General features: G+C 42.2%; 3 protein-coding genes across 3 annotated transcripts; 1 reads left to right on the plus strand and 2 right to left on the minus strand.

Moving 5' to 3' along the window:
- Positions 1 to 239: 239 nt before the first annotated feature.
- On the minus strand, positions 240 to 7,407 carry sult1st6 (sulfotransferase family 1, cytosolic sulfotransferase 6). The gene is made up of 7 exons (XM_030077809.1): positions 6,631 to 7,407; positions 6,304 to 6,432; positions 4,563 to 4,660; positions 4,237 to 4,363; positions 1,180 to 1,274; positions 928 to 1,108; positions 240 to 571 (listed from the first exon to the last, which is right to left on the minus strand). The coding sequence occupies exons 1-7, from the start codon at positions 6,815 to 6,817 to the stop codon at positions 459 to 461; spliced, it is 930 nt and encodes a 309-aa protein (XP_029933669.1). The 5' UTR covers positions 6,818 to 7,407; the 3' UTR covers positions 240 to 458.
- A 2,705-nt stretch (positions 7,408 to 10,112) lies between these two features.
- On the plus strand, positions 10,113 to 17,191 carry LOC115378075 (tectonic-3). Its single transcript, XM_030078202.1, has 14 exons — positions 10,113 to 10,811; positions 10,909 to 11,023; positions 11,131 to 11,228; positions 11,522 to 11,643; positions 12,247 to 12,355; positions 13,649 to 13,761; positions 13,881 to 13,919; positions 14,672 to 14,746; positions 14,860 to 14,979; positions 15,087 to 15,182; positions 15,286 to 15,389; positions 15,553 to 15,700; positions 16,463 to 16,597; positions 16,696 to 17,191. Exons 1-14 carry the CDS (start codon positions 10,427 to 10,429, stop codon positions 16,942 to 16,944), a joined length of 1,908 nt encoding a protein of 635 aa, XP_029934062.1. The 5' UTR covers positions 10,113 to 10,426; the 3' UTR covers positions 16,945 to 17,191.
- Positions 17,120 to 22,528, minus strand: mto1 (mitochondrial tRNA translation optimization 1). Its single transcript, XM_030078200.1, has 12 exons — positions 22,132 to 22,528; positions 21,820 to 22,019; positions 21,556 to 21,673; positions 20,989 to 21,287; positions 20,570 to 20,682; positions 20,271 to 20,461; positions 20,041 to 20,171; positions 19,212 to 19,416; positions 18,489 to 18,660; positions 18,219 to 18,328; positions 17,801 to 17,958; positions 17,120 to 17,370 (listed from the first exon to the last, which is right to left on the minus strand). The coding sequence occupies exons 1-12, from the start codon at positions 22,319 to 22,321 to the stop codon at positions 17,203 to 17,205; spliced, it is 2,055 nt and encodes a 684-aa protein (XP_029934060.1). The 5' UTR covers positions 22,322 to 22,528; the 3' UTR covers positions 17,120 to 17,202.
- Positions 22,529 to 22,688: the final 160 nt, after the last annotated feature.

Below are 22,688 nucleotides of genomic sequence, written 5' to 3' on the forward strand. Positions count from 1 at the left end.
AGCTTTCCTGCTTACGCTGAGCGCTGTACAGAGTGGTGTAGGGTTGCAGAATGACTTCATATGGGCAGAAAAGCCACATGGCTGCCATCTGCCTGCGCTCTCTATAGGCTGTCAGTGGACTCTGTTTTGGCGGTCCGATGGCATAAATGGACATGTCCACTCACTCTCAACACTTTTGGTCTTATTTATCGTTTACGTGATAAGCTACAATAAAGTGCTGATTACAAACTGTGTTTGTATTGTGTAGCACGTCTTTATTGATCATTACAAAGCATAAAATTGGATGACTGGCTCTGTGTTGCTACAAAAAAGGTGCAGTGACTACAGTGTTCCGTGGTGTGAATCATTGTTCCTCTGATTTTTCAAACAGTACTTCTTCCTCCTGAGTGGGGTGCATTGGCAGCTTGTTGGTCTTTGGTTTGCTGAGTTGCATCAGTTTGGTAAATCTGAAATTCCCATTAGATGAGGGTCCTGAAGGGTATGTTGGCGTCCTTCATTTGCTTTTCATAATCTTCATCAAACATCTTCGACTGGCCAGGGGTGAAATGGTTAGTCCAATCACCCACTTCACCTGATTATGAAGAGAAAAGAGAGTAAATAGCATTGGAGATAAGTTGTACATAAAAATAAATAACAGTACTTCTATTAGTTTCCCTTAAAACTATTGGAAAACATAAGGCTTGCTACAGGTATAAAAAAAAAAAAAAACTTGACAAGCAGAGGTAGTTACTCTGGAAACTGCTAGGTGGCGTCATTGGATTGTACAATGTGATGTGATGCGGGAATATCACACATTTCAGTTTTGAATCGTGGGAGCAACCCCTGTCTTGCTCTACATTAATTATTTGTATTCATACTGGTCAAAAGTGTTAAACCCACAAGAAAAGGGATTGTTTTGGGGCAAGACTCCATGATAAATAGATGCACCTTTTCTCATGAAGGGAGAGATGGAGTGGTCAAACACAGGCTTGGGGATGAAGGTGTAGTTGGCCATCGGGTTCTCCTTCATGCTCTTGAACGATGTGAGCTCAACAATACGGCTGATGACATCATCAGAGAGCGACAGGTCCAGGTACTGCATTATGCGCTCCACCTCCCGCCGAGGATTCTGGGGAAGTGAAGATGTCAGTGTGTGTGGACGAGAGGTAGAAATACAGAGAACATGCTGAGCATCAGTACCTCCTTCATGTCTTCATAGAAGAGGTAGAGGATGTTCCTCTTCTCTCGCTCCTCCCAGAAACCCTTCACATGGTCGTACCAGGAGCCCCAGGCCACTGCAGAGACAACATGCAATCTGTAAACGATCATGGACACACTTACTCCAGAAAAAAAGCTGTCCAGTGTGACTATTACACATGGATTTGCCGTAAAATATGTAATATCTGATCAATATGAAACGTTGGTTACTGTATGTAAATACTATAGGTTTGTTAGTTCACAGGTGTAATGATTCCGCTGCATCGACTGCATCAATTTGCCAAAAGAAATAGCAGAAGTAGAATGAGTCATTCTGATCTCAGTTGATATAAAATGCTTTGAATGAAATCATTCATGACTGTAACAAAAAAAAAAGATTACACTGCATTGATCTAACACTTTACAGATTGCAACTTTTTCTGTCCATAATTTTGTTATAGTCACTCTGATGTATGATTTTTTTCATATTTCAGAATAAAAGGATGGTTTGACATTATTGCACATGTTATGTAATGGATACGAAATTTTGGCTACAAGTACTACAGTACAGAATCAAATCGCTTCACAAATTAAATTGAGAATTGAATTGCCGTGAAGCCAAAGGTTCATACCTGAACTGCAAAATGACCACAACATTGTGATAGTAGGATAGATCAAAAATCGAAACCAAAATTCTGTCTGTGAGGTAAACTTGTGAGGTAAACTTGACAAGCCTCCATAGTCTAATGTCCTCCATGAACTTGACACTGGCACATTCCCAAGTTCAGGGCAGTGTTCACACAATATACGGGAGATTTTTCAGTTAAACAGTAAATGTTCCAGTTAAAGTGATGATGGCAGTTTGTTCTCTAGAGGGAAAAAAATACTCATTTTATGTGTTGGTATCTACTAATGATTCACTAAATGGTGGAAAACCAAGTGAAATATATTGAAAATCTTGCAATTTCCACCAGCCATTAGTTATTTACCATCCTTCACCATCCTTCACAGTTATTTACCATCCTTCACTCTGACCAGACACAGTCACTTCCAACCACCCTGTGAAAATCTTGAATAAATGCCCAATGAGACTTGCAGTCAAAAAATTTAGCGCATGTCCAGGGAACCTCATCACTGTTCTATTGAGTCTTAAACCTGCCTTAAGCCAGCTCTAAAACTGACTAATTCCAGGTCTTCTTCATGTCTCACTTAAGATATTAATTTAAACAATCCACAGGCTTTTAAGGCTAGAACAGTCAATGGTCATAAAAAATATGATCACTTGGCTATCCTACTATTTCAAACACATCCAGATGATATGATTTTAGCTGGGGCTTGGCTTAAAAAAGTGATGAAAATCAAACTGTCTCTTTTAGTGGTTTTAATGTTTTTAGGTCTGATAGAGCTGGAAAAGGTGGCGGGAATGCAATTTATGTAAAATCATTGTTTTCTGTACTTGTGCAGATCTCAGTCACAATTCCTAAATATTTTGGATTGTTGTCCCTTAAAAAATGATTTTCTTCAGCTTTCATAAAGGTGGTTGTAAATCTGACTTAAATAATTACTAACCAGTTTCAAAACTATCTTGCTTATCTTGCCATCTTTACTTATTAATAATAATAATAATTTGCTCTCTTTATCTATTTAATGAAGGCCCTTGATCCAGTTGACCACTCTCTGCTTTTACAAAGACTCTCTTCTTTGGGTTTTGACAATAGTAGCTGCTGGTGGTTTCAGAATGATGTGTAAAACTGGGTAACTTTCAGTCCTCTTTTCCCTCCATTACAAAGGGAGCTCTCCAAGGTTCTGTCCTCGGGCCATCCTTATTCACTATTTACACAAACAATGTTACCTCCTCACTGTACAATTATGCAGATGACACAATCCTTTATTCCTGTGCAGATTCTATTCATGCAGCCAATCAAAATCTACAGCAATCATTTAACTTCCTTCAAAAGCACCTCCACAATTTAAAATTAGTGCTAAACTGTGACTAAGACTAAGCAGCTGTTGTTTTCAAATGCAAGAAATGCTAATCATGACAGTCTTGAAATTTGTTCCGCTGATAACACCATAAGAGAGAGAGTGCAACATTATAAATATCTTGGCTCAATCAATGAAAAACTCACTTTCAAAATCAACACTGATATGTTGTTATCAAAGCTGAGACTGAAGACATGTTTTCCATTATTTGCAAGAAAACATATTATTGAATTTTGTGAGGCAGTTTTTCTCTCTGTGCTGGATTACGGGGATGTTATTTATGGGTGAGGGGCCAGTTCCACTCTCAAACCCTCAGATGCAGTACACCACTTAGCATTAAGATTTATCACTGGAGATAGTTACACACGATTGCCTACTATATCAAAAAACTGACTGCTGTGTCAGTGAGGAGGGATCACCATCTCTTATTATGTATTTATAAAGCTATTTTACAAAAGCTGCGTCACTAAGTCTCAGCCCTGCTTCACTGGACTACTGGTAGCCATCGAAAATTCACACAGTTAAGAAAATCTGCTTTTTGTTACTGTGCTCCACACACTTGGAATATGCTTCAACAAAATTTTAAGCTGACCTCATTAATACCACATTAAGACAATTCCAAGATCTAATTGCTAATTTTATTGATTGTAACTGTGTTGTGGAAAAATACAGCACATTCGTGTACCACCTGTGAGGATCATAAAGCTGGGGTTAACCTGAGGACACAGAAGATACCAGAGGGCAAACTGAGTGTGCAAACAGGCCGGAGGTCCAGCGTGGGGACACAGAGGTGCCAGCGTGGTCATTTACAACCATGGGTGTCGTTGCGAGATGTCTACAAACAACCAAAAATTGACTAACATGGGGTGTACATTAACCTGACGGGAAGGTAATGCCACTTGTTTCCAGTGCTTGTTTCAGGATTTTTTCTGGGCACAAGCATAAACATGTTGGAACAAGACAGGCAAGTCAGTCCACTTGCATCATCATGTTTGGTGAATTGTGCCTTTATGCACATTAATAACCTGTTCAACTGGAGGTAAGCTGATACTTTGCGTTGTGTATTCATGTACTCACACTCTCCCCGCATGAACTTGTTGATGTAGCCCTCCCAGGGCCCCGGCTCAGGCTGGGTCAGATTCATGCGATCAAAGTGGTAGTAGCTCACCAGGTTGTCCTTAGCATTGCGTGCCACGTAGATAACCTTGACACATGATCAGGAGGAGCAAATAAAGAAGGGATTTACAAGCAGTGCACAAAGAATAGGTTATGTGATAAGAAGCAATTGTTGTTGGCACCCTTTCACCCTGCTGGCATGCATTCTCAGTGCTAAAACAATAAAATTCACCGTGAGACTTCCTCCTCCGCTTACAAAACTGAGTCTCTCAGGTATCAATTCTCACCTTGCAGTTCTTTTCCCAAAATCCAGGTGGCACCAGATGAAATGGAAGATGTGTCTTGATAACTCTTGGAGGGGGCATTTTCTCCAGAAGGTCAAGACCTGAAATACATTTGAGGGAAAATATATATAGAAACACACACACACAAAATATTAAACTATACTTCTGTGGTCCAGACCCTCAGCTTGTATACAAGCCAAATGTCATCGCCATCCAACCACTATTCTTCAAATTACACAGGTCAAGAGCAAAGGTTTTGAGGTGTTATACTGATTCAAAATCGATTTTATAATGTTATAATGCCATTGTTGTGCACACAGGTGGAAAAAGATGCATTAGGCCTCATCTAATATCTCAAAGTCAGATATTCTGGGTCTGGTGATGGCAATGTAAGATAATGTCTCTTAAATATGCTTTGATTGAATCTGGGGGACTGGCAGCTAATGCAGGCGCAACTATAACTATACAATGTGATCCAATACGAGATACTTCATTGTAATAGTGGGGAAATTTGCAGACCCAAATAATAATAATAATAGAAAAACAAACAACATATAAACAAAGAAACACTTATTGCAGCACATCACAATCACAAACAACACACATTGCACATATTACCCAACCAGTGACAGGAACCAGCAGCATATTACACAACACCTCACATCATAACATTGCATACAGTATAGCATCACGCCGGTGTAAAGAAAGTGACTGCTTGGTGGAGTGTATATGTGCACTGATTATTACAACAGCAACATTTCAGCCTAAAACCAGCCGTTAGTTGCACAAGAAAGTACTTTTCAAATGATCTTGTTCTACAGGGATTTCCTGGAAATGTATTTTTAATGTTTTACATAGCAGAGGAATTGGTTTTAACAGGAAATATCCACACCCTTGTTTCATATGGAATAAAAAACTTGGAATAAACCGACTTGTGACGGTGTTTTTCTTTCAGATTTATTGTTATTCTGTTCCTCTTACCATATTGGACAATATTTAAACCCTATCAATACTGGATAAGTGAGAGTGCACCCACACTGAATTTTCACACACTGTGACTGGAAGATCATGATTTATTTATTTTTCTTAAGACTCCAGGAACTTGCCTCTGATGCCATAAATACATGAACTGCTTGTTCTCTGCTGCACTTGGGTGTTGTGAAACAGCTCTATCTGAGAATCTCTCTCTATTCATGAATAATTCTTACCTGGCAGCTCCATCGCATTTCAATCAGAAACACTAAATTCATTTAACACGCCCCTAACCCATACAGCCAATAACTGCACTGTTTGGATTTATACAACAAAGACGAAAATTGCAGCCAGGCCTATTTTTAGTCTCTCACCCTGGCACTTAAGTTTCATTAATTTGACACTGGCTGTGGCACCCAGGGAAATGTTTATGGGTTAATAGCTCATTGACCCTGATTACGGCGCAGGAAACGGGTTGTTATGAAAACATTCCTCCGGGAATTGGATTTGTGGGTTCTGACCACAGCAGTCAGACCTAGCAGGAGGATGCATTTGGGCTGAGCGGGAGAAATATAATATATATATATATATATATATATATATATATATATAAAAACATTCCAGCAAAATGTGACATACAATGCATTTAAACTGGATATTCTGCAGAGAAGCCACTGACAGGCTTGGTGGTGCAGTGGCAGCAGCTTAAATATTAAATCAAATAAAGCCAGATATATTGTACATACATGAACAAACAGACAGAAAGGCACACCTGAGGGGATGGGCGGTGGGGAGAAGATCTCCAGGAAAGGGATGCGGACAGGTGTGGGAGCACGTTTGCAAATCTCAGTGTCTCCATTATGAAGAAGCAGGTCGACTATTTCCTGGGTCCAAGTAGTGCCTTAGGTACAACATACATAAGAAATAAATACATAAGAACACTGATTTGGAACAAGTGGGTTAGTTTACATGTATTGACCCACACTTATCTTGTGCCCTCACAAAATAAATAATAAAAAAAAAAACACACACCAATTCCAATACTAGCATTGCAATGTGTATCAAAACCACCAAATGCAGCTGTTGTGGCATACAGTACCTGCTTTGGGGTAGGTGGCGATGAGGAGGTCTGTGGGGTGAGGAGAGAAAGCCCAGATGGAGTCCCAGTTGTTGGCGATGTGGTTCATGAGAGGCACCCCTTTGACTGGGATCACAGGGAAGCGATAGAGGGAGCCGGTGGCGCTCTGAATGGCCTGGCTGTAGGATAACTGCTCCTCCCCCGCCATGACTGACACTGGGACTGCCTCAGGATGACTGAAAGAAATTGTTCTCCAGAGACCAAAACTTCTCTGTGGAGGGGCTGCAGCAAGCCCAGGAACGTGATTCTTCCTCAAGTCCCGCCTTCGGTTGCTCGTCTCAAACGTGCACTGTTGATTTGCTCTCCAACACAATGAATCCGCAAAAGCTGCAAAACTTGTTCCCGCTTTGCAATTTTTCCCTTGATTAAAACTCCTCAGGTATACAAACGCTGTGAAATATCCAGCCCATGCCTTGTCTTTACACGTCCTTATCTGTTGTCCTTTGCTCCTCTGGACTGAGCTCCTCTCCAGTCCTTGCGTTTTTCCTGCCTTTGACTTTCTATTTCTTCTCTAAACTCTACACTCCCTCCTCAGAGAGATTTACAGCAAGAATCTCTCACTTAGTTCTCCCAAAGATGATCCCTGCTGAACTCCCAGCTGAAGCTTAAGTGCATGAGTCCCTCTAAAACATGCTTCTGCCCTCTCTCTATCTTTGTAACCTGGCTGTCTGTGTCTGAGTGCTTGTATGAATGTCTTATCGGTTTGTTGTCACTGGAACTTGCACAGACAGACCTCCTATACTAAAGTACCCTTATGTAACTCTCCCAGTTCAGTCTGAACTCCACTTTTCCCTCCAACAATACTATCTTTCTGCTGAATCTGTAATTCTGGGAAGGGACTAGGGTGGGTCTTAAAAGAGCCCTGCACAGCAAATAGAGCCACACTGGCCACTATGGTTGTTATTTTTCAAGGAGGAGCACACTAAGACCCAAGGAGCTTGCATAAGTGTTGGCTTGAAAAAGAAAACTGATCTGATTTATTGAGCTGGGGAAAATCATTAGGAAAACATTTCACATAATCATCTCTTCACTGTACTGAAGCCAGTGCGTAAAGTTTCTTGCTGCCGTTATAGCTTTACAGTCATGAACCAATGACTGCAAAAAATCTTTATGTCAAATGCTGTAAATTTGAGTTTGAGTACTATGTCATTCAAATAGACTGTGCAAAAAATATTCTGATAACATTCATTGTTCCTGTTAAATAAAAAAAAAATGCAAAGTTAAATAACATCATCAATGATGCATGTAAACCAAAATGATATTTTGCATGTTGCCTCTGAAAACTGTCACGCTGCATACTGACCACATTACCCTGAATCCCTCCAAGGAGCTCCACTTCCTGCAGGGTCCCTCTGCAGACGGCAGCTGGAGGTTCCTGACAAAGCAGCAGTGAAGCCAAACCGCTTCCTCGCCAAACAAATGAGCTCAGCGTGGCGAAGGGTCAACCCTGGAACGAAGACTCAGACTGATGGAGAGAAAGAGAGAGAGAGCAGAGATGGGGAGAGGGAAGTCAGCATGAACACAGGATGGAAAAAGTACTGAAAAGTTTTGGATGCATGAATAAGATTTAGTGTAGCAAAGAAAATAAAGTTATGACCAAGAGGGGAAGCTTTGAATGCTTTTGCTTTTATGTATTTGTACCTCAGTAGATATACACTAATAAATTATGTTATGTTATGGTCTAGCTAATCCCCTGTGTCTTCCTGCTTACCATCATAATATTGCTGTTGATTACTGTAACATATGAGCTTGGCTCCCAGCTGTAATGATTTGGTTTCTTGCCCAGCCACTAGTGTGTGTAGGTCAGTGGACAAACATTTACTTTTACAGGCAGCACCAGGACAAGGTTTGCTACTGGTATACAAAGAAATACAATGAACTTGGCGCTAAGAAGCTTTTCGGAAAGTCAGTATTAAGCAGTGCAAGTGGATCTGGCACTGCTGTGTGACAAAAGCATGCTTTGAACAACTTTATGTAACTTTATGTATCGCACAAAATCATGAGGTAAGTCATGCACCTTCCTGCCCAAGCACGAGTCTAAGACCTACGGATCAACACACACACACACACACACACACACACACACACATGCACATGCAGAAATTAACATATGCGACTTCATGTATGTGTGATTAAAGTTCACAGTATACCTACTAAGGAAACCAGAAAACATCCTTAATGAATTATTTCAACTCATCTCTGTTATTTAGCTGACAGGTGATATCAATATTTAGTTGGATGTTTTCTTGTTCAGGTTCTTGCCAACCATTTATGGTGGTATTTACCCCCGAGGTTGACCTGTCAACTCCTTTCATGTCGCAAGAATGAGCGTTTCACCGGGACTGCTCCCCAAGATGAATGCAGATTTGGACCAGCAAACAACATGATTTCATCAAAACATAGAAACAAAGTAGTTGCTCCTGCTAACAAGCAAGGGAGCTCGAAAAGATCATTAATTATGAATCCCAAACAAATGTGTGTTGTTGTGCATGCTTTAAACATTTCTTCAGTTTCGGGACACCGATCAAAATCATGTTGTTCACTGGGCCAGATCCATGTCATTCATTTTGGAGAAGAATGGTGCTGGTGAAGTGCTCACCAGAGGGAAGGAGCTGACTGTTACACTTGCATGGAGCAGCAAATACCACTGTATGAGTAACCACCTGAACTGTCACTTTAAAATGCCCCTTTGATTTGATTTGTCAGTCTCCTCTGGCTTTGTTGACGGGGCCTACCCTGCAGACTCCAGTGTTTTCTTCTAAATGATCCTACGACCCTTTCAACATGAACTTGTACATGAGCAATCTCTCTGTTTTTCCCTCTGCACACGCTGACAGTTGTGTCTTCCCCTAAGTGAACGCAGGTATCTTTACGAAAGTGAGTCCTGGGCTGCACAGGGCATCACAGCCACCAAACTTCATCGACTGTGGTGATGTAGCATAACATAGGCTGTTATGAATTATAACTTTCTTGGAGTATTTTCATTAGAGGCTCATCACGTCATCTTAAGCTTCAAGTAAAGGGACATAAAACAGATAATCAACAGTGTACTACTGTAAGATTAAATTAGTGATTGTTTTTCTAGATGTTTTATTTTTTAATGTAGATAGTCTTCAATGTATATATTTCTGCATTTATTCTATTCTATTTAATTTTATTTTATGTTTCTATTGATGCAGCTATAACATAAGAATTTCCCAGTTTCTATCTATCTATCTATCTATCTATCTATCTATCCACACACACACACACACACACACACACACACACACACACACACACACACACACTCAGACAATAAAATCAGGGACATAACACCTTCCTTCCCTCATTTGTGCCTGTTTATCTGTCATTACGATTCAGTTTGAGATGACAAAATTTCTCGGGCTGTCTTCAACAAGCACTACGGTAAAAATAAATTCGAAACGGAAGCCACCGTGAAAACTTCCTTGGCAACCAGAAGCTTTCCCTCCTGGCGTCTGTTATAGTCAACATTAGTTAGCATTAACGCAAACTATTTTCGAAATAGAAATCTGAATTAAATCGTATGAACGCAGTTTATCTCATTATGCGACTTTGTATACACGTTCCCGCAGTTGTGACAAGAAATGTGACAATATTCTGTTGGAAATGACTGTTACGTTAGCATTAGCTTGCTAACCTGGCGCTAATCAACAGTAAGCGGTAGCTAGCGGCAATCCGCCACGAAGAGGTAAATACATGTGTTTTCCACTGCGTATGTGACAGTTTTGACGGGATGAAGCCACACAGTTGGTGCCGTTCAATTCAGATGCTGGTTGTCTTGTGTGGGCGTTTGACCCAGGCTGCCACAGAGGCAGGGTTCACCTCAGAAAACCCTTTAACTATCAACACCAGCCCGACACCCAGGGAGCCTCTCAGCCCCGCACCCGGGGAGCCTCTCAGCCCGACGTCTCCTGCCCCCGGGACTGAGACAGAGGAGCCGGCGGCCAGCCCTAACCCCGAATCCACCGCAACAGCAGCCCTGACTCAGTCTGCAGCTCCAACTGTGGTGACTGGTGCTCCCTTCTCTACTACTGTGATGACCGAGGCTCCCTCCTCTCCTGCTGCGGTGACCGAGGCTCCCTCCTCTCCCACTGACAGGCCTGTGGTGCTTCCAGATGGTAGGCTACAGTATGATGCCTTGTCACTCATAGGCTTCATCTCTGTTCAAAACTTCAGCCGTGCTCACCATGAATCTGCATTTCTCTTGTCTTCCAGTGTGTCTTTGTGATTTGACTCCAGATTTCTGTGACATCGGCTGTTGTTGTGACATAGCTGATTGTGGTGTTGCTGACTTGAGGACAATCTTCACCGGATGTCCAGAGCAAGCCATGTATGTAGCTGCTACTGCTGTAAAAAAAAAAAAAAAAGAAAGAAAGAAAGAATGAAATCAGTACACGTCTTTTACAATTTAAAATGAGCTGCATTTCTGTTTTACAGATCAGGAGTTTGCATCGAGAAATGGCTGATGTTCAAAGCCAATGTGGATCCATCTCTTGTCACTGTCACTGACTCCTTGTTCTGCGTCCGGCCCGAAGGTAAATCTCCTTCTCTCACACTCACACTGCTATTTCAGTTCCAATATAAATTTATAACAATTTATTACAACAAAGTGTCAAATTCCTTTGTGTTAAAAACACAAAGGACGTGAGAAAGAAGGAAGAAAATAAGAAAGAAAAAAAACTATATGCTATGTGGAATAACACTTTTTTTTTTTTGAGGGTAACATTTTATGACAACTAATTTCACAGCAGCATATTTATGAGTGAGACATTTCTAAGTCTTTAATAGTGTTAAAGATTTACAATTTTCCCAACCTCTGTCCCAAAAGATAATGCTACAGCACCCCGGCCTCTCCCAGCTCTACGTCAGTATCCAGCTTTGGGGGATTCGTACCACTTCTCACCTCCCGGATCTAAAACCAGTAGCCTCCACACCAGAGATTTCTACAGGGTAACAGAAACAATAACATATTTAAAGTATTTTTAGTTATTTACAGTGTTTGCAATGTAAGGACTGATATTGGGATGATAGTGAAGTATTGCTGCCGCAGCAGTAGTGGTATTATTATTTATTACAATTCCAGGGATTATTGTTATAATCCTGGGATTTTAATGGAGAATTTTAGTGTCCCCTAGTCTAAATGGTATTTTAAACAGTTTCTTCATTTGCTTTCCAAGAATACAGAACACTGAATATCTTTAAAAGTTTCTGTAATTTCTTACCATAATAATGATCAACTTTAAAGATATTGAACACCAGTCACAATAATTGTGATCAGCATTTTCCATTAAAAAATATAGTATTGGAGTACAGTAGTCTGTATTTATTGTTGAAATTACTTACGTTTATAATCTTCAGTAATCTGTTTGTCTGATTCCCATCAACAATTCTATATTCTGCTACTGCAACAATCCAGTGTGTCCGACTGTCTCTCAAACATACCACAGTTTTGTTAGTTGGTGGTCAAAAATGTCATTTTACTATATTTTGTTTTTATATACAGGATATGATCAGAGAAATGAATGTAATGCTCTTTATTTGACTGCATTGTAGGCTGATGATGTTATCCAGACGTATTTCTCCGAGTCATCTGTACGGGGTCTCCTTCGTCAGCCTTCTCCAGGCACCGCCACTGCATTTTGTGTCAGCCGCAACCCCGCCAGTAAGCTTAGCTTAAACACAAAGTGCCTTCAACTGTAGAATCACAATATAGTACAAGGTTCCCAAGCATACACATCCATTTGAAAAGATTTTCTCTTCTTCTTTGAGTTTTATTGTAAGATATGATTTTGTACAGAACAGGCCAACTGTTCATACTATGTGGAGATGAGAGTGGGTAGAGTAAAAAGTCTAATATCTCACTGTCATAGCAATAGTGAAATTACACTGCTAATCTATTTTCTGGAAGACCCTTGATCCGCCTCAAGGGCCTGTATCAGTCCCCACACCCCACCTTGGGCGTCACTGCAGTATCATATTGATTGCAGCCTCAAGACGTTTCACCCCAGGGGTGAAACGTCTTAGCCCCCTGAAGGGCTAAAACAACATTTAACTGGCAAAACATATGCATGCGGATCATATCCACCATTGGATATTTGAATAAGTACTCAAAAGAAACTTAAGTGCCCCCCCCCCACCACCACCACCACCACCACCACCACCATTCTCCTTAGCATCTGCAGCATAACAAAAGGACTGGCTTTTAACTTTCCAGTTTTATTGCAGTCCACATCCACAATCAACAACTTTACCTTCCATTGTGTTTGATTGTCTCCTTGCAGCGCAACGGCGCATTCATTCATAAAGTTGATCAGCTGATTTTACTCACGGCCGCTGGCTGCCTTCTTCAAATGTCAGCAAGTGATCAGCCCGATCCGCCGACTCTCCAGTTTCCTTCAAGTCTTCAGTGAAGCTTATCTACTTGTTATGGCTACTCTTGTGTTAAAAAAAGGGCCAAAAAACATCAGAGTAGTTTGTGAGGAGGTCTACGACTCGCTAAAAAATAAGCACTCGCGGAGATGTTTCAGTTTCAACAAAAGGGTCTTAAATTTATTTAAATGAACAGAAATATTCTCCGGGTTGACTTCAAACAATAAGCAAATAAAAAATGTAATTTAGCGGTAGATAAACTGTTTCACTCCTCACTTGCCTCACTCCTTCAGCACCAAGGAAAAAACCAAAGAAACCAGCTGCTCTCACTCCCTAATCAAGGGGGGGGTTGGCCTGGCCAGGAGGAGGGACATGCGCAGCAAAGAAATATAACATTCCAAATCATTCAAATAATTGTATAAAAAATCAATAGGCTCCAACAATACATTTTTTTTTATCTTCATCATTGGATCAGTTATTACACTGGTGTGCAGGCAGCACATTCTGACCATTATGACTATCACAATCAAATGTATCCACTTTAATGGCTGTTTCCTAAATGCCTCCTGTGTTCCTCTGTTTCCAGAGTTCCTGAGGTCCGTGTCTTCATCTTGTACCCGCACAGTAACTCCCCAGTCCTGCACCACAGACCCAAGTCTCAGCGCCCGCTCCTACTTCTCTGACCTAAATCTGATCAAGGTCAGCAGGTCCATCTGTAGTAGACACTCCCTGTAGTGTACACTCTCATGCACATATAGTTAATACTGCTGAGAATCACATGGCAGATAAACTCTCTAACATCAGTATTTCCATGACAGCGCCCAGTAGCGGAGACGGCGCCAGTGACAGATCTGCTGGTATGTTTCACTGTACTGCACATGTGATGTAATGCACTTGTATTTTGTTGGCATGCACATCTCCACGGGCATGCATGAAGTCAACCTCTGACATGAGCTGCTGTGTGGATCCTCTGTCACGACTGGCATTGGCGCTGTTGTTCTCCACTTCAGCAGTTCAGCATATTTGAGATGGAAATAATAGCCTCTAGTACTTGTGACTGTTTTAAATGTCAGGTTTTGTTTTGAATGGATAGTCTGATAGTTTCATGCTCAAAGCCACTGTCAATTACATAAACACACCTGTGATTAACAAAGTAATACTCCAACCAAAAATCATTACATAAAGCAGTGCTACAGGTGATTCATATTTCTGAGTGGACGAATAACATTTTTCAGTTGTTAATTATTATTGAATGAAAAGGAAGACTCACTGAATGTTTGCACTCTTTTATTTTTAATAGAAATATATCACCACTGTACTCTGTATTGTCTAATGTATCTCAGCTGTGAAGAGAGATGCAAAAAGTAAAGCCTCTTGTTGGTTACTGCTCATTTTTGTAGACTAAATATTCAAAATGAAAGTAAATCAGTGCTTGTAACCACAGCTCTCCAGAGTGGCTCGCATGGGTGGCTGCCCATTCATGAATGCCTGTAGAGGTGCATGCACTAAAATTGAATGATGTTGAATCAACACGTAATGTCACTTTGAAGAGTATGCCATTCGTTCTCCAAAGTAGGCTTCACAGTAACTGGACTAAATCTCGTTTCAGATCCCAGTCAGTCCTCTCTCTGAATGGCCTGCACCGAGTGAACAAAACAACTCCTGCGTCAATGTGGTGAAAAAGGTTAGAAGGATTTTGTAGTAATTGTTTCCCTCAACTGCGCCTAACATCACATGCATTTGCATTCATATATAAATCATCGACCTCACTCTCTCCCTCCTTTGATCCGCCTGCAGGTGGAGTTCATCATAAAATACACAGGAAGAGGGGAGCTGATGCATGCAACAGTGAACGTGGTCTTAGCTGATGTGGATCCAAATCAGATGCTGCTACAGGAGCATTCTGTAAAATTCCAGGTATCTTTGTAAAGCCACGGATTCTGTCTCAGATATTTTGCAAACTTTTCACAGCTGTTTTTATTGTACGGTGTTTGAGTTTAACTGAAGCAATCTCTCTCCTGCAGTTAGCAACACCCAGCCCTACACAGGGACCAATCCCTGCAGTCGGGCTGAAAGTGGGATCTCCTGTCATTGGTCACTTTGATGAAGCAGTGGAGCCAGTATCCTTAACTCTCAAGTCATATGAACATTCAAAACACAACATTTTGAATCGTCCTAAGCTTCCTGTCATTTATGTGTTGTGATTCCTTGACAGCGAGTCAGCTGACTGTTTTGGGGGTGTCACAGGGTGGGGAGTGTTCATCTAACCACAACACCCGACCACCCATCCTCTTCACACACAACACCTTCACTGGCTGCACATTCAGGTGAAGTTTAATTATTTAGCTCACAGTCTACAGTCCAGACAGTAATAGTTTTAAATGTGTCTGTCTTGAGACTTAAGCAATGTGTTAGAATGAATGAATAATGAATTGTATTCCCTTTTTGTGTGGTTCTCTCTTTCGCCTCTCCTCTCCATGCGTGGCCCAGGTCCCCGTCCCAGAACTGCTCTGCCCTGCGCCTCCAAGCCTATGGGATCTTGCAGGGAGTCTCCACTCCTGACCTGATAGCTATGAACTCAGGCTCTGAACCAGACTGGACTAGAGTCATCACCCAGAAGTGCTCTGTCAGCTCGCAGGTACAGCTGGCTAGGAGGACTTACAAAGTGAAGCAAGAAAATGTAATATCTACATGAATCCAGAGGCATTGCACAAATATGCATGGCTATTTTCTGATTATTTTAAATATAAACCCTAGTCATGACCCTTGACACGGGAGCAGCATAGGAGACTTCTAAGGTTTCATAGCCCCATTTGGCCCTGTACTGGCACCCCGACTATGCAACGTCATAAAGCTTTTCTTGGCTGAAACTTGACTCTGACTGACAGGAAAGAAATTAAAGTTGTATTTTCTTAGTGATGGAAACCTGGAATTTCATGACCAGGTAGGAAAAGAGAGCCTGACCGATATGCTTCCAGGCTGATACTAGCCCATCACAAATATACTAATAATGTCTATGTGTTGGCTGAAATGGGAAAACATATTGCAGTAAAAAGCACTTTAGATAATTTGAAAACTGTTGTTGTGGCAGTTTGTCCAGCAGACTCCATTGTCTACAATATTTTGCACAGCATTTGAGATAGCAGAGTAGGGTAGCACAATGGTACATATAATTACAACTGTTGATGATTCTTTGCAACAAATGTGTGTATTTATGTATTAAAAAAATATATCAGCCAGTGTGTCTTTATCAGAAGATGCTCGTCTTGTTTGTGGAAACTGCAGCACTTGAGAGACAGAACAATTTTCTGATCAGTTTCAGACATAAAAGTATCTATCTGTCTTTCTGCAACCTTGTGTCTCTCCTTTTCACAAGCTTTCTTTTTGTCCCGTCTCTCAGGAAACTTGTCAGTCAGGCTGCGTCCTCCCCCACTCCCTCACCGTCCACGTGCTGTGGGCTCAGCTGGGACTGCGGGACCTGCCCCAGAACTACATCCTGGGGGCCAAATACCTTTTCCACTGTCACAAGGTCAAGGTATGTGTGCGTGATCGCTCAAAACTTCAGATATTCCTTCCTTTTATCGCTCAAGTAAATGCATTTGACCCGACATCCTTTTGTCTGTTTTTCCGTAGTGTCCAATCTCGTCCACGCTTGCCCTCACCACTGAGGTGAAGTTTGTTGACACTACAGTTTACCCAGAACCCCCCAGGGGTTTGCCGCAGCCTGACTGGAAGTTTCCCTTTGGTTTCTTCACCAGAGGAGCTGCTGAGCTGGACGGGCACATTGTTAGTAACAGTGTCGACAGCGTTGGCAAGGTCACGTGGAGCGCCCTGCTGCTCACAGCGCTGATGTTAACAGGATTAGAATTCCTCACCAGGTAGTCGGCTGGGTAACCAAGGAGCTTTTTGTATATTTTGAGAACTGTTCCCTGAAATCTGAGGACTTGGATATTGTAGAAAATAGTTGGACCAGAATTGATTCCTACATGGTTTATTTGAGGTTTATTGCACTATTTAGCTATTTAATTGTATGCAAAAGAAATGAAAAGGGAACATATTTTCCTAAAATAACTTTATTTCATTTTTGTACATTTTCAGAAATACAGAGTTTTTTACAAACCGTTTTAAATAGTCATCATTTCACTGTGGCAAAACTACATTTCTTGTGCACCCGTCCTCTTCCCTCCCCTTTTGGTCTAATTGGTTTCTGTGAGATCGTCTCTCCTTCTTTCCTGTTTGGTGGACATAGCTGAGGAGCTGGACGACTGCAGCAGGTGTCATCCCTTGCAAACGTGTCGCAGCACCAAGCTGGAAGACAAACAATGAAATGATGTGTATACTGATATGTAACAGCACAGGGGGCAATTTAACTCAGTGAAGTGAAATGGTGGTTTTATGTGCAGGTCTAGCAGGTTGAGGAATTTATTTTCCTCATTTCTGGATCTTAAGAGGTGTGATAAAACCTCAAAATGGTACAGGAATGTAAGAAATTAAATAGTATCAATCTGCCATGTGAAATGTAAATGACAGACATGACATAGACTGGAAGAAGTGAAAAATGTGACACTTGTGCTCTATATGTATTAATATTAACATTTGTATTTCAAATAACAGTAATTAGAAAATGGTGCAGATGCCTGCCTTGGTGTTGCTGGTTGCTTTGACTAAAAACTAAATTCAGCTCCTAGAGCAAGATGCAGGCTCTCAGATCAATCAGAGCTTTTGTGCTCAGACTCACAGTGCTGGGTCGTACTCTGTCCAGGATCTCTCTGACTTCCTGGGACAGAGACACCGGCAAAGACAAATAATCCATGTCCGGGGGAAGAGACAGGCTCTCCTCCCTCTGGATTCTCTCCATCTCTTTCCTCTGCAGGTCACAGTGTGGCCTGTATATGGCTACAGAACAGAGAAGAGATGTGTGATTTTAAAGAAAGCATGACCTTCTGTATGCTATGATAGCTCAAAAAGTCACAGTAAAGAGGAAACATTTTGAGGAAATGCAGAAGAATGATTCTGCCAACAACTGCGACCGACCATATTCTTCCATAAATCATTCATCCTGTTAATTTAATCGAGCCCACAATGATTTTCTTAATCCCTCCAACTGCTTAAGTCTCTTTTCCCCATTTCCTCAAAATGTAAAAATGGATTTTTACCCTCGATCTCGAGTCTTTGTGAGAATTCCAAGTGAGGCGAAAAGCGCTCTGGGAACGCAGATGCCAACATTTCAAAGGACACGTTGTTGTACTGCAACAAATCCATACCACTGAAACAGAAGAAGCCAAGCAGCGGGTAATTTACATGACGATGTAGATCGTGATTGGGTGAGGACCTTAAATGGACCTCAGACCTCCTTTCTGTTGCATCTTGAAATGAAAAGACTAGTAAAACGTTCCCAAACTTAGTCTAAAATAGCTGCCACTTACTTCAGGATGCTGTTCTTGGTCTCACTGATACCGACGTCGCCCAGTATTTTTTTCCAGCTACTCGTAGGCAGAACCAGAGACTGCAGGGCTGCCAGTGCGTCTTGGAGACTGTCCCTCACTCTCACAGCTTCCTGGTAGCGTAAGGAGGACACACATCCCACCTCCTCAAACCCTGACAGAGGACAAAGTGTATGAGAGCAGAGAAACTAATGCACATGAAAAATTGCATTGGGCTGTAGGGCAGACAGAAAACCTCACCAAATCACACAGAAACGATCTTGATGGAGAAAGTACACTTGAGGTAAGTGGGGAACAAACCTTTTTTGTATTTTGGGTGAACTGCTCCTTTAATCTAACAAGGAATATGCATTCATATTCTTTAACTGACATTATGTTTGTGCCTTTAATGAGGGAGACAACACCAGTATGGTATATGTGTGTGGTCTCATATACTGGGAAAATCTCTTTTTTCTGTTGTATTTGGGGTGACCTGTTCCTTTAATACGACCCGGAGCTGACTGTAAGATCCAAAATGAAGAACAAAGCTGGCAAAACTTTTGAAGCTATAAATGGGCAGTATTAAAACCTAATACTTAGATGACTTATTTTAAGATTTTTAAAGAGTTTTAAAGGACACATTTTTGTGGCTAAAAGAACGAGCCAGAATAAAGACAGACCCCTGCACACACACGTCGCTCTGAGGCCAGGTGAGGCTCTGCCTACCTTTGAGGGTGAGGCGGAGGTCAGCGTTGTCCGGCCTCAGGGACGTTCGAAACTCAGCTCGGCTGGTGAACATGCGGTACGGCTCTGTGACGCCCCGGCTCACCAGATCGTCAATGAGAACTCCAATGTAACTCTCTGTTCGTGACAGCGCCACTGGAGGCATGGAGAGAGCCCAGCGCCCCGCGTTCACCCCCGCCCACAAGCCCTGCAGAGACACAGAGACAAGTTTGTGTTGGCTGCCAATTTAAAACTGAAACTTTTCCCTATTATGCACATTATCACAGCTAAGGCTCAGTGGAGGAGCATGAAGAAGCCTGCAAAGACAGACTCCAACCATATATAGAAAATTCCTAATCTGAAAGTTTTGATATGTATGTCTTTTTCAGAGTAATTCATACACTGGATACAGTATGGTCACAGGGGTTCTGTTGTTATTATGATTTTGTATTGAATTTCATTTTGGAAAAACTGATTGTGAACATTTTCTGAGACTTATAAAACAAAACACACAAAATGCAATATAAAGGCTTAGTTTACATTTACAAAGAATTTTCTTAAGATGTTATCATCTACTTTTAAAAATGAAGCTGTTTTGCACTAGCCTGGAAAAAAAAGGGGGAAAATGGATGTTCCAACATAGATTAACGTGTCAAAAGTTATGTATATTAGCTAAAACTAAACAAAAGCTACACTGACATCGATAAAATACCCATAAAAGATCATTTAAGATGGTCAAAAGACTGGGATTGAACAAAAAAAAAAAAAATCGCTGCCACTGCCACCAACAACCAATGACCACTGATCTAAGAGTTTTAAAATGAAAAATGACCTGTGCAGCAGCCTCCTCGTATCCTGTTGTTCCGTTGATCTGTCCAGCTAGAAACAGACCCTGGGTGCTTTTCACCTGCAGGGCGGGGCTGAGCTGAGTGGGGCACACAAAGTCATACTGCACACCATAACCTGGAGGACGCCAAAAGAAGAGAAACGTTGATGCATGGCTGCACATTTCAGATCTGTGCATGCAAAAAAAAAAAAGCTGTCACGATGCAGATGGTGTACCAGGTGTGTGGATTTCGGCCCGGTGCAGGGGCGGGATTTCTCTAATGAGGCAGAGCTGCACGTCGGGGGGCATGGTCATGGACAGGCCCTGAGGATACAAAAGGTCAGAGGTCAACCCCTCTGGCTCCAGCCACACCTGGTGCCGTCGACCTGGGAAGCGAAGCACTCGCGACTCGATGGAGGGGCAGTACCTGAGAGAGACACATGACTGAGAGCTTTAACACTGAACACTGAATACACTGAATGTCTTATCTCTGCATCAGATTTGTGTGTGAGTGTGTGTGTGTGTGTGTGTGTACCTGGGGCCCTTAGTGTCCTGCTGTATGTGACAGTTGAGGTGAAGACTCTCTCTCACTACCTTCTCCACACCAGGTGTAGTATGGGTCAGGTAGCAGGGCAGCTGCTCTTCAGGCTATAGATGAAGAGTTTCATGGCAAGAGTAATATTTAAAAAAAAAAAAAAAAAAAGATAAATTCTCTTGCTAAATAATTAGTTGCACAGCATTAATAGAGAACTGTAGGTAAAAGGTCCCCGTTGACAAAATACTCATTTAGGTACTGCATTTTGGAAATGATCTCATTCAACATACTATACTGTCTGTGAATGAAGTATGAACTCCATCTTTTTACAATCAGCTGTGTTGTTTACAGAATTCCCCTCTCTCACTGTGTCATATTATGAGCACTTTGCATTATATTTAATGCTGAATAAACCTTGCCTTGCAGCGTGTGTGAGTATTGAGGAAGCTGAACGGTGTGGGCTGTTTGTCAGGGGCATGAAGGGAGGCCAGGGAAAAGTCGACCGAATCCTTCACAATCCTGGGAGGGGTGCCGGTCCGCAGTCTGCCCACCCTCAGCCCCAACCTCTCCCGAAGCGTGTGGGACAGCCCGGCACTCGACGGGGCATCTCCGATCCTGCCCCCCGGGGAAGTGGTCTGGCCCATAAAAAGGGAACCAGACAGGAAAGTACCAGTGGTGAGTACCACGGAGCTGGCTGAGACAGGCTGGCTTCCATTTGCTGGGGAGATGAGGGAAGAAAGAAAATTTGCTCTTAGACCAAATCATGGGACTGTATTTTCTGAATCTTTGTTAAGCCAAAGATTCACACCCCTATCCGAAGTTAACAGAGGTTAATTTTCTGAATAAAGCTGCATAATTTACCAAACTTTGGTCACAACAAACATAATTTACTAGCACTTGGCTGGTTGTTGATTTTAAGTTCAACCTCTAATCCTCATGGTAAAATGAATATTGCTAAGACTAGATAGGGAAGACGGCGTCTGTACCCAAACGTATCCCAGTGACTCGGTGGTGTCCCGGCTCCTCCGGGTCGGGCTCCGTCAGCAGCAGCTCCTCCACAGAACCCTCCAACACCGTCAGCCTGGGGGTGGACAGCAGCTCCGACTGAGAGACAGACACAAATAATGAGACAGAGTCCGTGACAAAATTACAGTGAGAGCCATTCAAGCTGTGAGTTTTTTATCCTTGAGAGATAAATTCCTCTTATAATAAAAAAAAATGATCATCTCCAACATCTGTGAATGTGACACCTGGATGAACTGGCGATAGAGCTCGCGGTCCAGCTGGGCCCGCGGGCCCCACACGGCAGGGCCTTTCCTGCGGTTCAGGATGGAGAAGTGGATCCCAGCCCAGTCCCCTGCTCGCCCACACAGCCCATCCAGAGCATCCACCTCCTTCACAAGATGGCCCTTCCCTACTCCTCCCAAAGAGGGGTTACAGGACAGGGCACCTGGGGGAGGATGGAGGAAGACAGAAAAGGTCAGAACACACGGTTTGAACCACAACAAAGAGACAACCCATGTGAATTTCTTTAAAAAAAAAAAAAAAAAGCTTTCTCTTACCAATGGTGTGGATTTTCTGGGTCACGAGGAGGGTCTCAGCTCCCACTCTAGCTGCTGCCGCTGCCGCCTCCGTCCCCGCATGCCCCCCACCCACCACAATGACATCATACTTGTGTCTGGCAAGGTGACTGGCGGTCCGGGAAAACCTCAACAGGAAGCTCTGGAGCGGGGGAACTCTCTTTGCCAACATGTGAGATTCACATCTGTCACAGTCAGGTACACAAGGTCAAAGGTTGGATTGATGTTGACCCAGTCATGCAGCTTAGTTAAACATGAAACTGCAGTCACTGACCACAATATACACATGTTGCTTTGAACTGGCACAGTAATAAAAGAATACAAAACTAAGACAATAACCTGACATTTGCAGACAGTTGGCTTTATGCACAGCTCCGCTACTTCCTGAAGTTAAACCAGCTCATTTATTTCCTGTCTTATATTATTGGACAAACTGATTAATCCAGGTGTGTCTGACCTTACAACAATGGTCAGACACACCTGGATTAATCAGTTTGTCCAATAATGTAAGACAGGAAATAAAGGAGCTGGCTTAAGTT

Source organism: Myripristis murdjan, chromosome 19 (genome assembly GCF_902150065.1).
Source record: "Myripristis murdjan chromosome 19, fMyrMur1.1, whole genome shotgun sequence".
Classification (NCBI taxonomy): Eukaryota; Metazoa; Chordata; class Actinopteri; order Holocentriformes; family Holocentridae; genus Myripristis; species Myripristis murdjan.

Excerpts from the sequence above, each read along its gene's own strand:
- sult1st6 (XM_030077809.1), bottom strand. The coding sequence starts at position 6,817 with ATGGCGGGGGAGGAGCAGTTATCCTACAGCCAGGCCATTCAGAGCGCC. Across the intron at positions 6,433-6,630 it reads CGCCACCTACCCCAAAGCAG|GCACTACTTGGACCCAGGAA; the intron begins GTACTGTATGCC and ends GTTGTACCTAAG. Across the intron at positions 4,364-4,562 it reads TTTGGGAAAAGAACTGCAAG|GTTATCTACGTGGCACGCAA; the intron begins GTGAGAATTGAT and ends TCATGTGTCAAG.
- LOC115378075 (XM_030078202.1), top strand. The coding sequence starts at position 10,427 with ATGAAGCCACACAGTTGGTGCCGTTCAATTCAGATGCTGGTTGTCTTG. Across the intron at positions 12,356-13,648 it reads TGTCAGCCGCAACCCCGCCA|AGTTCCTGAGGTCCGTGTCT; the intron begins GTAAGCTTAGCT and ends CTCTGTTTCCAG. Across the intron at positions 14,747-14,859 it reads GCGTCAATGTGGTGAAAAAG|GTGGAGTTCATCATAAAATA; the intron begins GTTAGAAGGATT and ends ATCCGCCTGCAG.
- mto1 (XM_030078200.1), bottom strand. The coding sequence starts at position 22,321 with ATGTTGGCAAAGAGAGTTCCCCCGCTCCAGAGCTTCCTGTTGAGGTTT. Across the intron at positions 17,959-18,218 it reads ACAAAGACTCGAGATCGAGG|CCATATACAGGCCACACTGT; the intron begins GTAAAAATCCAT and ends TCTGTTCTGTAG. Across the intron at positions 17,371-17,800 it reads ACAGAGTACGACCCAGCACT|CTTGGTGCTGCGACACGTTT; the intron begins GTGAGTCTGAGC and ends TTTGTCTTCCAG.